This window comes from Mustela putorius, unplaced genomic scaffold (genome assembly GCF_011764305.1).
Source record: "Mustela putorius furo isolate JIRA1106 unplaced genomic scaffold, ASM1176430v1.1 tig00000083_pilon_pilon_pilon, whole genome shotgun sequence".
NCBI lineage: Eukaryota > Metazoa > Chordata > Mammalia > Carnivora > Mustelidae > Mustela > Mustela putorius.
In genome coordinates, this window is record NW_025421273.1 from 12,676,830 (window position 1) to 12,691,692 (window position 14,863).

Consider the following 14,863-nt stretch of genomic DNA (forward strand, 5'->3'; position numbering starts at 1 on the left):
CCCTTCACCACAGCCCTCCCAGCTGTGCTCTCAACCCAAACCACAGACAACTGAACAACCTTGCACATTCCTACTACAGAACACTACATGGCCCTGAAGAGGTGACACGTTTCCATGAGACATTGTGGCCAAATCATGACAGAGTGGCTAGAAGCGGACGCCCCACCCCAACACACACACAGCCAGCCTGTCATTTCAGGTCCATCCAACAAGAAGATCCGATCTGGCTCCATCAGGAACATGGGTCTGTCGGCATGGTGTGAATGCTTCCGACAGACCACGGGGCCGGAACCACACTTGTCCTTCTCAGTCTTGGAGGCTGGATGTGATTGCAGTGCGGGAAGAGCCTGCCTGGCACAGGCTGCCTCCTGGTTTGTGGACACTCGCAACTGCAGGGAGGGCCTGGGAGCTCTCTGGGGCCTTGAGGACACTGATCCTATCTGAGGGCTCCATCCCCATGATCTCATTACCCAAAGGTCCCAGTGTTAACACCAGCACCATGGGAACTGGGTTCCAGTACCTGGACTTTGTGGGGACACAAGCTCAGTGGTCAGCTGGAGGGGAATGTGGAGGTATCCTAGGACGTGGGTCATCTCTGTTGACCTGGGGGTTGGCTCCACAACACTTTTGCGGGGGTACTGAGCCACAGGCATTTGGTGCCCTTTTATGAATCCGTTCTACTTCATAGCAATTACTCAGAATCTCAGTGTGGTCACTGACCCCCTGTGTGGGGGGCCGCCCCCATACCTGCTGCCTCCAGGGGCAGAGACAACGACAAATCCCAGAGACCTAGGTGGTTCTCCAGCATGTCTGAAGGCCAAGGGCTCCCTCTAGTCGTCAGTTCCTGAGATGGTAAATGGAGTCAAGCGTCCCGTCCTGTTGGTCTCCCTGTCCTGGGCCTGACCTCCTCCCAGGCCCTGCACCCCACACAGGGGCACTCATAGAACAGGAGCGTGTGCCCCGGAGCTCGGAGCCCCCAGGAAGCTCTGCAGAAGCCCGATAGCGAGCCCTTCTCTAGTCCTGGGCCACCTTCTGAGCAGCCCATCACCCTGCCCTGCTCATTAGGCCTGGCCATAAGGGACACAACAGCCAGGCTGGTGGCAGGCATGATGTGGAGGCCTAGGGCGAGGCTCTGGTGCTGGAGAGGACGGCAGCAAGGCTTGCCCTGAGCCCAGTGGCCCACAGAGGAGGGACCACATCCCTGCTTGGTCTCACTGCATCCTGACACATGGGGTCCTGGCACGCCTCCCCATGGACTTGATTCTTAGAATAAAGCAGCTCATGGGATAGCTGTGTCTGGAGGGTCCCAACACCTGAGGCTGAGGCGGGGTCACTGCAGAGTGTGGTGCTGGGATCAAGCCTCTTCCAAGTTCAGACCTGGGAACTGTATGAGACCGCCACATGGACTACCTGCAGTGAAGTCAGGGGAGGGTCCCCATAGAGCTGTCCCACCTCAGTGCCCAGGCCCGGTCTCTGAGGTGGGGAGGGAGACGCCAGCAGGGTCAGTATGAGCTCCCAGCAGGCCTGGGCCAGAGGTCACCTCTCCCTTCGAAATTCAATCCACCCTGCTCTCGGGGGTCAAACCAGGGGGACTGTGTCCCTGGGAGGCCCTGGACCCCACCCATGTCACACTCACACAGCAAAGACACAGGGGGTTGAGGGGGTGGAAGAAGAGCAAGATGCAGATGCAGAGACCCCACCGAGGGACAGGTCACATCACAGACAACTGACACCGTGTGACATGTTTTTAAAGACACGGTACTTGCAGCGACAGATTCACATGAGTCTGATACATGGCTCATCGGGCACCCAGGGGATCGGAAGCAGTCCTTCCGCGTGAGGGATGTCCGGCCGGGCCCCACACGCCATGTCCAAGGTCCTGTCTTGTGTCCAGTGCCACCACAGGTCCCTGGGCCGTGCTCAGGCAGATGCCCAGCACCCTGCCTCTTCCCGCCGGTGCCTCCTGCAGCCTTCAGAGTTCGTTGTGGCGAGCTCTGGAGATGCGGCCTGACAGATCCTGTAAATGCTTCTTCACCTAAAACCAACAGCCCAGCGTCAGCCCAGCGGCCACCTGCCCAACATCACTAGATGCGCGGTCTTAGAAGGGACCTGAATGCCTCGTTTTTCTTGATTGGCAAGTCTGCCGTCCGGAAAGAGGAAATCAACCATGAATGCTGCTTTTCGCAACTAGACCACCACTACCCGCTAAAAACACTGCACAGGGCAGGTGATGTGGAAAGAAAGGAGAGATGTTTTCCACCCCAGCCCCTCACAGAGGCAGAGAACAGAGAAGTCACCTGGCTGGGCCCCTCCAGGAACTGCCCAGCGCCCCAGCCTCATAGAGCCGAGGGTGCCATACACATGCATTTCTGCCACGGTAATGAGGCAGAGACCACCCTGTGCCTGTCCCTGCCCATCACAGCTGGACTCCCCTCTGCAGGTTCCTGCCCCGCAGCGGCACTTTGGAGCCGACCTCCCACGTGGGGTGCTTGCCTCCTCCCCAACAGGCAGCCAGGTGGGCCTGGACCCCGCAGCCCTCCCCTGGGTCAAGACCCCCCTGGCTCACTAAAGTTTCACGTGTTTGGATGACTGGTCTATCCCTGTGGCTCCAGAGTGAGATGCACAAGGGGATCCCTCCTCCCTTGCTCTCTCTAGAGATGACCCATCTCATCTGCTTCCAGACTGTACTGTGAGTCCTTCGGCCACTCCAAGCGTCCGTGCTGCCCTGCTGCTTCTTTCTCCCATGGAGGCCAACCACGTTTCTATGCCTGGATGGGCACCTGCTTTGTGGGTCACCGCGAAAAGCCTGACCAGCCCTGGAATGACCCCATCCTGCTCGAGCCACTTGCTGCTGTGCTGGGACGGTCCCCATTCCCACAAGAGAAAACACGGCCTGTACACACACCTCACAGGATTCTCAGGGGACTGTCCTCCCGGGCACACGCAGGTGTACCAAAGCCACTGCCTCACATGCACACCCTGTGCAGGGTCACTAGGCCAAGGGAACAAGCCAGGGACACAGGTGTCCCACAGCTCTACATGACCACCTGCCGCCAGCAGGGGAAGATCAGCACACATGCGGGGCCAGGGGACACCCCAAGGCACACACACCTTGTAGCCCAGCTCCTTGGTCTTCTCCTCCAGCATGGCATACTTCTCCTTGTTGCGGCTCACATGCTCTGGGTCCCCGAAGCTCTCCACGTGTTTCAGTTTCTGGTGAGAGATTTCCAGCTGCTTCTGATAGTGGTTGTGCTTCTCAATTTTGGCTTCAAAGTGCTTAAGCTCCTCCTAGAATGTTTAAACAGATGAATATCCCCCCAGTGGACTCTTCGTGCTGCTCTGGGGTCCCCAGTCGACCTCCCCACCACCTCAGGACCCGGGAGGCCACGCCTCACCTGGGGCTGGGTGCCAGAGCTCAGTGCGGGAAGCCAGGCGCTGCCTCCTCTGAGGGCACACACCCCGAGCCCCTCAACGTGCCCCCTGCCTGGGATAGCTCCAGGTGCTGTCCCTGCTGCTCCCTGACAAGGCAGCAGTGCACATGGACACAAAGAGAGCGCCCCAACCCACTAGAGATGCCATCACGTGTGGACAGCCTTCATGGGGCCCCTGCCCATGTCTGGCACCCGGGCCTGCCACCGCCCCTTGGTGAACCTGATCCCCTCTCGCCCTGAGCCCACATCTAGCCTGACACTGGACTGGGACTTCAGCCACAACCACACTGCTCTGTCCTCTCCGCTGTCCCCATGGCCTTGTGTCTCACCAGCTGCAGCCACCACCTCACTGCGGCTCTGTGACACGGCCCTTTATGCCCCGCCCCACCCCACCCCACCCCAGCCACCTGCTCGGTGCTTTTGGGTTGGTCTTGCTGGCCAGCTCCCGACAGCCCGGTCTTGGCTGAACAGTGACCTCGTCCAGACTGCCAATGGGCCTAAGTGGGCTGCCTGGGGACCACAAGGGCTGACAACATGCGTCCCTGTGAACTGGGCTGAGCTCCTGGCGGAGGCTGACACAGGGACCTCTGCTGGACAGTCACCGATGTCCCCACTGTGTCTCCCTTGTCAGGGAGCAGTGTCCTGCCTCTCCTGCCTGCCAGTGATCCCTCAGAGGCCCCTGTCCCCACCACTACACAACTATCCCCTTTCCTACCCTCTCTCCCTGCCCCTGTGACCGTGGGCCCTGTGGTATGTGCGCGCAGCAGTGGCCTCCAGGACCCACATGGCAGAATGACCTCTCCCTCCACAGGCCCCAGCTGGAACTCCCATGGCAGGCTCCTCCAGCCAAGAGGGGCCTCTTGCCCACACCATTCTGACCTGACCCACTGGCTGTAGCAGCCTGGTTACAGCACAACCCCCAGGAGGTGACACTCCAGCAACTCAAAGGCCCTTCCCTCCAGGGCAGCTATAGAACCCCATGCAGGCTCTGTTCTCAACCTGTGTGCTTCTACCCCAGCTGTCTGTCCTCACACCCAGCATATCGAAGCTGAGCAAATGGCCTCGGGGCCAGACCCTCAATCCACCAGAGCCAGCACCATCCACAGAGATGTGGGCACGGTGGTGCCCCACAGCCGCCAAGCAGCATGGCAAAGGGACGCAGGACATAAGGGAAAAGGCCCAGGAACACGCTGGTCTGCCACTCACACCATGGTTACAATGTTTTCCACATTAGTACAAAGTGCGACAACAGGTGTTGCCAAACAACACAAGGTGGCGTCACCGGCACCTTCCTTACCCGGAAGGACTCCAGCTCCTTCTCAGTGAAGTTGGAAGACTTGGCCAGGTCCCACAGATCTATGACTCGGGGCTCCTCAAACTCTGGCAGAAAAGCAAAAGCAGTTCTGGTGATTGCGTGGCAGCTCCTGTGACGCCCAGGGGCTGATGATACGACGAGTGTGAGCGTCTGGACACACATACACAGGGACATGCTATGTGCTTGCACGCACACGTGTTGAGTGTCCAGTGCCGTCTGGAAGCAAATGGAGGGCTGTTCTCATGCACGCTCAGTCCGCAGCTCCAGGCATCACTGGAACCTGGCCTTGGCGACACTCTCGCTGGCCTGCACCTTTGAAAGGGGAGGGCCCAGTGGCAGAGCCCCTCGCTGGGGGAGGGGTGCTGGGAACCAGGAGCTGTCAGGGTTCCTTGGGGCCTCTGGGCCAGGACTGTGTCAATCTACCCACAGTTCTGGGTTAAGGTTTAAGCCACTGCTTGTCCTTCTGGCTCCAAAGCGAAGCAAAGCACATGGAAAGGACCTGTTGATGTTGGCTAGCACTCCTGAGTAGACGCTGTGACGGTGCCCACCTGGGCCACTCACCCCTCCTCCTTCCCCAGAGGAGACCGGGGAGCAGGCTGGTCAGAGCTGCCCCCACCCCGCAGGCATGCCGTCAGGTGCTGCACCCCCTCCTTCCACTGACCCCTTCCTGCCTAGGGACCTCAAGAGGCTCATAGAGAATGTTCTGGAAGAATATGGTAGACCACGGGACAGACAGGAGCTGGCTGGGTGCGGGCTGGGAGGGGCAGGGGCAGCGGTCAGCCCCCACTCCAGGTCTCCTGACCTGCTGCGTCCCTAGCAGGAGAAGCACCCGCTGAGCTCCCGCTCTGCACGCTCAGGCTGGAGACCATGTGAGCACGCAGGAAGCCTGAGAAGGGGGGCAGCCTTGCGCAGTGTTCCCCAATATCTTCACAGGCCTTGGGCGGGAGCAGGACAGATAGCGGCCCACCATGGGGGGCCCAGACCCTGTCACAGATGGCATGGGACACACGGCGATGATGCCTGAGCGCAGGGAGCATGCCATGCACTCACCGGTCTCGGTGCCGTAGCCCTGGTGGCTGACTTTGCGCAGGCGGTCGTAGGCCTGGTTGATGCCCCGCAGCCGGTCCTTGAGCTCCGCGTGTTTGCTGTGCAGCATGTCTTCCTTGACGTGGCTCACGTCCAACGGGCTGATGACATTTTCTTGGATTTCTGCACAAGATCGGCGCCGAGAGGGGCGGCCGTGAGCTGATGCTGGGGACCCCGCCTGCTGTAGCAGAAATGCCCCAGGCCGACACCTGTGACCCCATGCCCCCATGCCCAGCTTGCTGACATCCCCAGGGGTGACACAACATGCTGGGGTGGCATCTGTGTCTGTGCGGGAAGGGCAGCCACGGCAACCCATGACCCATGTCCAGCGTCTGACCAACACGCTCATGTTGTCAGAGGTTCCCCGATGAGCCCAATGGGGGAGTCCCACCCATGGACCGGGTGCACAGGGAGGGAGGGCACCCCCCCAGGGCCGCCTGCAGGAGGGCGGGGCAGGGATACCTTCGGTCCTGCTCAGCGTCTCCAGCAGGACGTTGTATTCGCGCACTTTCTCCTTGTGGTGTTGGAACTCCCGCCACAGCTTGGTCAGCTCCTCGCTGGAGAACTTCCCAGATGTCTTTGCCTGGGGGAAGTGAACACACTGGGAGCCAGCCCACACCCTGGGTGACCCCTCTAGGCCACACGCCGGGACTCCATGAGGGTTGCTGCTGAGCTCTCCTCATATCGGGCAGGACCCTCGCTCCTGTATTCTTGCTTGATGACCCTGCAACTACAGGGCGAAGTAGGACCTGTCACCAGGCTCCACGGAGAGGTGACAGCCATCAAAGAGTGGGAGCTGCAGGATCCCCAAGGAGGTGGGGCGGGGCAGCGTCCCCTCCCGGGGGGGACCTCAGGCCAGTCTCCACATGGTCATCCACCTGCCCTGCGGGGCTTTGTGGTGACTCACAAAGAACGCAGGCCTGGGGCTCAGCCCGGTGGCCACGGGGGCCCCCTCCACAGTAGACCCGCCCTCCCTGCTGCTGCAGCCTCTCCCCATCTCCCCAAGGACGATGGGCTGGTGTGCAAATTCTGATTCTAATTCAGTGCGGTCCAGGCAGAACCTGCACAGGAGCTGGGAGATTAAGAGCCGTGGAGCGAGTGACTCGCTGTGGCCATATCAAGCCACTGTCTGCCCGCACCCACCCGGATTTTGTACCCCATAGGAGCCCAGCCCCCATACACCTGCCCGTGAGCACGCCTTTCTAAACCAGACAGCATATAGGCTCTGACTCCAAAACCAAGTGGACACCATACAACACGTGGCCCATGGGATGCCATAAGCCTTGCCGTTTACAGATTGTCCAGCCCATTCTGGTCCTTTGAAGCTCTGACAGCGCCCCGCCACACACGATTCCTTCTCCGAGTGGGCAAGCGTCCCCCTGGCAAGGCAGTGAAGCCCCACAGGAGGGGCCCCAACCACAGAAAAGCAGCCTTGTGGTTCCAAGAAGAAAACCCCACCCCTCAAGAGCCCCCTAGAAACAGGCTCCTAAGCAGAAGCAGCCCCTAGCAGCCCCCTTAAGCCTCAACGCTTAGGGTACAGGTCTTGGGGCCCAAAGGAAGCGCCTAGGGTACCTTGTGCCACAGCTTCTCCAGCCTGGGGTCCTCCAGGCTGTCCTCCTCGGCGGGGTCACTGAGGGAGTTGCTGCTCACGGCCCGGGCATCCTTTCTTCCATCCAGGCCGTACTTGGCCAGGATCACTAGGAGAGACACAGGAGGCGTTATTCCAATCCCGGCCATGCCTGCCGGACCCCCCAGTCTGCACTGCACGCACACGAATGGTCCCAGTGAGGGGGAACAGGAAGGGCGGAGGGATAGCGAGGTCATCAGGCTCGGCCTGGCCCCAGTCTTCCATGTCTGCTGCCACACGGGACCCCTCCGAGGGCAAATCACACACCTCTCAGGGTGCATTCACCAGCCTGGAAAGCTGAAGGTTCTAGATTCCAGCTGTTGGGGTTCAGCGTGAACTGGAGCCAGAGACAAACACTCCAGTGGAAGGGACCCCACAAGCACAAGCCTAGCTTTGCTGCTCTCACTGAGGATGCTGGGCCCAGCACAAGGGCAGCTGGCCCAGACAGCAGAGTAGATAGAGCACGACCCATCCTGAGACAGAGGCCTCGGTCAAAACTGGCCCGGACACGGCGGACCCGACGTAGTTTGCTCCCCACGGGGCTGGTGCATAGCAGGGGCATGGCCCTGCTTACACCTGGGTCCTCCCTTTCACGTCTCGGTCCCGGTCTGACCACCGCACTGCACTCTGTGGTCCCCTCAGTGTGGCTCAGCCTTGTCAATGGTCCTGGGGTGGGGGGAGCTGAGGAGATGGGGAGGGCAGGGGCCATATCCTGGAGACAGCCAGCTGCCCAGTGAGGGACGAATGCTCAAGAGGGTCTGCTCTGGCCCTCCAGCTTCCCAGTCTCCAGAGTCTTCTGCCACATGACCCTGGCACCCAGGAAGCAGAAAACAGATGGCTCCACTCGGAACCCAGACTTAGACATTGGGCTGGAAGGCAGGCCTGGGAGGACATGGGCTGGTGGCGGGAGTCCAGGGAGACGGGAGCTGGCTGACCTCTCTACACCCTCGTGCTCCTCCCCACCTTGGCCCTGGGCCATCCACTGGGGACTGGTTCTCTCCAGAAAGGAGGACATACCAAGGATTCCAGGTCTTTCCAGAGCCTTCTTTCCTCAGGGGTAACTCCAGGTCAGGCTCTTGTCCTGGCCCTCTGGAGTAGTCCCCAAGCATTCCGGCTGGGAGCAATGATTCCACATCTCCATGTACCTGACCCTTCTGCTACCCCGTCCTGTTTGTCATGTGTCTCATCACATTCTAGAACGAGGCCGTATGAGATAGCAATAGACCTACGTCTTCACCCAGAAGCAGGTCCACAACGTGGCCTGAAGACCTGGAGGTATCTGGTAAGGTCTAACGGTGAGGGACGAAGGGTGGCTGGGGCAATGTCAGCAGCTGAGTCAGAGAACCCAGGGTTAACCCTGCTGTGCTCAATCATGGACAATCACTCACCCTCACTCAGCATCCACTGTCTGTCTGAGCCTGGGGACAAGTGCCTCCCAGAGGCCTGTGTGGATGTACAGCATTTGGGCTCAGGATCACAGACGACACTCATTCCACGTGGTGCCATGTCTGAGGAAGCCCTTGTCTGGCTCTGTGAGCATGCGGGACGGCGGCTAGGCTACAAGGCGGACTCCAGGACCAGCCACACCTGGAGCCAGCTAGTCATGGCTACTCCAGTCCCATGGGGGGCTCTGCAGGGAGCTACAGCAGGTTTGGATGGATGAGGGTGTGCTTGCATCCCCAGGCAGGGGGGTGGCAGGCCAGGAAGCCAGCAGGCAGGTCGGGGACATGACTTCTGCCCTTTGCTCTTCGCTACAGGATGATGGCAAGTGCAGTCAGTGTGGGAGTGGCCCCGAGACACTGCCGCGAAGGGAATGAGGGCGCCTTGGCAGTGAGCTCGGGCTTCTGCCCTGCACCTGGTGTGTGCCACAGGCAGGTGCAGAAGGGGGCTTGAGAGGCCTCTCCATCCTGAGGATGCATGTCTTTTGCATCCTGGGAGGTTGGGCAGATTAATTGCTCTGTCTTGAATACCCACAGTAACAAGCAGCTCACTACTTTCCATCTCAATACATTCCACTCTGTTAGAAAGTTATTTCATTACAGATGATGTGAGATCTGCTTTCCCATGAATTTACAGACCCTGGGAACATCTCCACTGTCTCCTCCAGAGGACCACAGGCAGCGGGGTGGCCCCGGCCCCCCCTTCTGGGCCCAGCAGCAGGGCCCTGAGCGCTGTGTGTTCTACCTGCGGGTACCCCTGTTCTGACTTGCCTCCACTGGCCAAGGGCCTCCCCAAATGGCCTGGCCACCGTGGCCACAGCTGGCGGCTCCTCAGAAGTGAGCCATGGCACAGGCAGCAGCTGGGCAGCCCCACTCGACTCCTGCCACAAACCACGATGCATCCACTGTGGGGCCACAGGGCCGAGCATGCGTCCCCCCTACCGCACTGAATAGAGAAGAAAGCTACCGCTGAGGTTGCGCGTGAGCTTGGCCTGCTTCTCTCCACCTTCGTCCAGGCCCTCAGCCTTTAACTTCTTCCAGGCGAATTCGTCCCTTTCTTGCATCTTCAGATCCGCATGGAGCTCGGACAGCTTCACGGGGGAAAGCTGAAGCTAGGATTGAGAGCAGACAATGCTGACAATCAGCCCCAAGACGAGTCAACAGCACCACCCAGGAGATGGAGAACCCAACGGAGGGGGGACTAGGAGACGAGCAGGGGGACGCAGGGTCCCGGCAGGTAAAAACTCACACGTGTTCTCGGGAGAGCCCTTGGTGGCCTGCCCCGCTGCAAGGTTGCGGGGAGCCCGCTCTCGAGCCTCACTGGAAGAGCTCCTCGGCCGGGCATGGTCTAGAAATGCCATGTCTACGAGGTGTTGCCCACCAACAGTGGCCTGAGCCTGGCTGCCAGCCCCTCTCTCTGAGCCCACCTAAGGCCACAGGGCCGGCTCCTACACCGGGACGTCCCACCAGCCACCTGGACCCCGGTGACACTCGTGGGGCCCCGGGTATTGGAGTGTGAGGATGGAGGGATGTGAATGCTGAGCATGGGAGGAAACCATCACCTTCTCCTTGTGTCATGTAAGTACAATAAAAAATAAATCACCATGATCAGAGGACAGTGGACTAAATTATGGCAAACTTCCACATTAAGAAAAGATCAGTCTGTGAACCTGCCTGACAGATGCCCCACCCACAAGAGACTGGCTAATGACACAATGACAAAAGGCTCTAAGTGCAGCACACACACACACCCTCCCACTGCCTTCAGGCCAGTAAGAGACCTGCACTTGTCTTTGGTGGCCTGAGGCCCAGAGTGGCCAAGAGACTGGGCCCTGCTCCTGCCTTTCCTGCTGACTGCTGTCAGCTCAGCCCAGATCTATTCAATAGGAGTGCTTCAAGCTGGTCCCTCAGACCAGAACATTCCATCAGTCTTCATGGGGCTGGACCTGCTGGCGCTCCCCCGGCACCCAGAGATACCACGGCGGGCTGCTGGACAAGCTACAAGACAGAGCAGGCCCCTGCCACCCACACAGGCTGGGAAGACTGCGGCCAACGTGCTTTTTCAGCTACAAGGGTCATAGTGGTGACCCTACCTAGCTCCAGCAAGGCTTCTCAGAAGATGCCCAGAAAATGTGGGCCCCGTCCTTCATCAGCTTGAAAACTAGCCAGGGAAAGTTCCTCAGGAGTAAAAAGATGGCACCAAATAAACAGCAGGGCTTAGGGCAGGAAACTCTCCTAAGGCTTCTAAAAGTTTCTTCGACCTTACTCCATGGGGCTGCTCCCTCCTTTGCTGGCTCTCTGGCTCTCCTGGGGCAGGCGTTTGTCTCACAGTGTACCAGCTCCTACTCCCTCTCCCGAGGCCCAAACCCTTCCTTTCGAAGACTCCTGCGTGTCCCCACCCAGAAGCCTTAGACTCGTCAAGGGGCACCCAGGCTGACACAGTCCCACCTGTCCTCCCGGGCTGCGTCCTAGGCCCCACTGTTGCCTGGATGCCCCCCCCCGTGGGCACTCTCAGGAGAACACCAGGACTCTGGGGAAGCTGGAGCCACAGCCTCACCTGACCTGTGGGATCCCCGGGGCAGAAAAACTGGACAGTGGTTTGGGGCATGTGGATTTTCTAGGAAGGGCAGAAAGGGCACTGGGTGGTGAACAGCTGAAGGGCAGGCCCTCAGTCTGCCCAGGACACCAAGGCATCCAAGGGAATCTATCCTCTGTAAGCCTAGGGCCTGTCTGCACTGAGAGCCACAGCCAGGGCCTGGGAGGGCCTGGCTCCCAGCTCTCCCCTCTCTGGTTAGTGCGACACTGCACTGGCCCCTGTGTCCCTCTTGGGGACTGAGTATTCTCTGCCTGCCAGCTAGTTCCACCATGAGGGGACAGATCTGAGGACCTCAAGGCAACGTTCCCACGCACCTCTTACTTTCTTAGCTGTCCACCTCCCCAGGGCCCTGGCTGGAGATCAACATGACAGCCAGTCAGGAGCCCCGGAGCTGCAGACTCGGCCCACTGTGTGACGCTGTGAGTCGCTGCTTCTCACATCTGAAGCCCCTGGGGGTCTAGTTACCCGGGGCCTCTCTCACACATCAGCCCTTTCGCTGAAATGTAGATACCGGTGGGCTCAGCACAGATGCCACCTGCAGTGGCAACACCCGGACACAGGGGCAGTCAGGTCCCATCGAGAAAGAGGCAAAGACAGCTCCGGGCAAACACTCAGCGCTCCCTCTCTGGACTCCTTCAATCTCTTCCAGTTAAACGTTAATGCCTCACAGGAAACGGACTAGTCAGTAGAACTCAAATGCAGAGCAGAGTCTGTTCATTATTAAACAGTCACTAAAGCATCAAGAATGAAGAGACAAGCAAACACACAGGAAGAAAGCCTCCTCCAAAACAAGGGCCATGTTCACAGCCCACACGTGTCGATGGTTTCCCAGGTGGATGCTTCCCGTCAAGTTCACCAAGATGAACGTACTAACTGCGCACAGTTTTTTATACGTCAATCGTATCTCAGCAAAGTGGTGAAACAGTCACTGGGAACCAGGCTCCACTCAATCCTCTGCCTCAGCCACGGCTCTGCACTCAGGCAGAGCGACTGTGCGCACAGTTTCAGGAGGCTGGCCCCTAGGTGGATACTGGGGAGCTCCCTGGGAGACCGTGAGGTCGAGGCCTCTACATGGGAGCAGCACCAAGGACAGAACAGGACAGGACCCCGACCTGCCCTTCCTAAGTCCTACCCACAGTAAAGGAACAAGGCCCACAGAGAACAAGGGAAACACAGTCTACCCTCCTCTTCTGGCCCTCCCACCTCCCAGGACAACACCTCAACACATTCTAATCACAAGGTCAGGAGAGGAACCCGACAGGAGCTTGGAGCTCAAAGAACTGGGTGTGTGAGCTCTGTGCCGTGGAGCTCTGTGAGCCGGCTCAGGACATGTCTCCAGCCCTGTCCTGTGTCCCCCACCGTAACACCAGAACACGAGGCAGGGCACAGCGGCCAAGGACCATCAGTGTGCATGTGGATGCCACCCCCAGAGGCTCTGCTTCACTTAACTCCCAAAGCTCTGAGAATAGCCCTTGCTCCCCCGCTGCTCAGCGGCCTTGCGACACTGACGATGTCACGATGTCACAAGACCCACAGGACCAGGCAGAAGGAGCCCTGGTTCCCGTTTGGCCTACAGCTCTCCGAAGCACTTCTATCAAAGAGGAACCAGATAATGTCACAGAAAGTCAAGACACCAAGTAGAAGAACTCCACAGTACTTCCCGGGTCTCCGCTGGGGTCTCACAAGACCAGGAGTGAGTTTCAGAGCCTTCTCAAAGGACCCCCAACCCTAACCATGGCATCTGCATACCAAGGCAAGAATCACGGGGCCAGCCTGAGCAGTGGCCCCCGAGTAGAGGAGACCCAAGCCCCTCGGGTCCCCAGAACCAGAGACAGGAAAGCACCAGACCCTGCAAAGCCCCAGGACTAAAGGAGACCCAAGCCCCATCGCCCTGCAGATAGAAGACGCCCGACCCCGCAGCATGTTTCTCGCCCGCCCCGGGTCCGGGGAGACAGAGGATGTCCAGCCCCCGCTGGCCCCCGTGGCCCCAGGAGACAGGCGACACCCCGGCCCCGGGGTCAGAGGAGACAGAGGATGCCCCGGAGCCCCGCTACCCAGGGGACATCCCCGGGCCCCACCAGCCCCGGGGTCACAGGACACACGGGACGCCCGCCCCGCCCCCACCCTCGCGGTCACAGGAGACCCGGACGCCCCGGCCCGAGGGGTCACGGAAGGCCCCGGCCGCCGCTCACCCGCTGGGCCTTCTCCCACAGCTGGTTGAGCTTCTCCATGCGGAACTCCCCGCCGGGGGAGTTCGGGGGCTCGCGCTTCGGCAGCAACTCGGGCTCATTCTTCTCCCGCGAGTATTTGCCGCCGTGACCCGCCGCCGGCCAGGGCCCGAGCAGCAACAGCAGCACCAGGAGCAGCAGCAGCAGCACCAGCAGCTGCGGCTGCGGGAGCCCGCGCGACCCCGCTCCTAGCCTCGGCGTCGCCATCTTTATCCTTCGGCCGCCGAGACCCCGCGCCTCAGGCCGAAGGGGCCGGTCCCCACCGCGCGTCGGCCCCGCCTCTCCGCGCGGCCTCCTGGGAGTTGTAGTCCGTCTCCGCGCGGGTCGTCCGAGCGAAGCCGGTGGGGGACTACGAGGCCCGCGAAGCCCTGCGGAGGCACGTGAGCGTTTCCAAGGCAACCACGCCGCGGCCTCGTGCGCGGAGTGAGCTGGGGCTACCCTCTTTGGGGTTGAGAGGTTGAGTGAAGACCCCTCCCGGACTCCGGGATGGTCGGAGAGGTCCCCCTCCCCTCTGCTTCCCGGGAAGAATAGACAGTTCCGGAACCCCGACGATCCTCAGATGGTTCCGGTGTCACCGGCAGTGATGGGAGCCTTTATTGTCCCTGTGGGTTGCGGGCAGGTGGCTCCTGCTAGGCACTCCTTCCCTTGACGGGGGAAACAAACTGAGTGCCCGCGGTTCCAGGAGTCTGGGCTTTCTCACTCCCGCCCCGCGGAAGCTTTTCCGGGGACTGGGGTGGGGCTGCACCCTTATGGTGTCTTTGAACCACGTCCCTACACTTCCTCTCCACACTCTGTTTCCATATTAGAGATACTTGTGCATCTGCCTCGTTCCCGCCCTGTTGAATTTTGGTAAATCAGCTAAGTTCAACCCAGGGGCCCAATGTTGGGTGGGGTTAGGCATGCCCTGGAGCGAGCTGTAGATCGCTGCCCTCAGGGGGCTTGGTAGATGATACAGTGAGGTCACCGACTGGGGGCTTTGGGGCAGGAGAAGAGACGGGGTGAACTCACCTGTTAAGAGTGACCTGAAAGGCTTCGCAGGGTGGTGGGTTGTGCCGGGAAGGGAGGCCTTGGGATAGGAGGGACATTGAGGACAAAGGATGGGGCTGGAGAGTACTTGGGCCTCTTGGACTGAAGCAGTAGT

At 60.0% G+C, this 14,863-nt stretch overlaps 1 protein-coding gene across 1 annotated transcript; it reads right to left on the bottom strand.

Moving 5' to 3' along the window:
• Positions 1-1,732: 1,732 nt before the first annotated feature.
• LRPAP1 (LDL receptor related protein associated protein 1) lies at positions 1,733-13,998 on the bottom strand. Its single transcript, XM_004772232.3, has 8 exons — positions 13,687-13,998; positions 9,866-10,010; positions 7,405-7,529; positions 6,295-6,415; positions 5,797-5,955; positions 4,729-4,811; positions 3,112-3,288; positions 1,733-2,035 (listed from the first exon to the last, which is right to left on the bottom strand). Exons 1-8 carry the CDS (start codon positions 13,927-13,929, stop codon positions 1,973-1,975), a joined length of 1,116 nt encoding a protein of 371 aa, XP_004772289.1. The 5' UTR covers positions 13,930-13,998; the 3' UTR covers positions 1,733-1,972.
• Between the last annotated feature and the right edge of the window lie 865 nt (positions 13,999-14,863).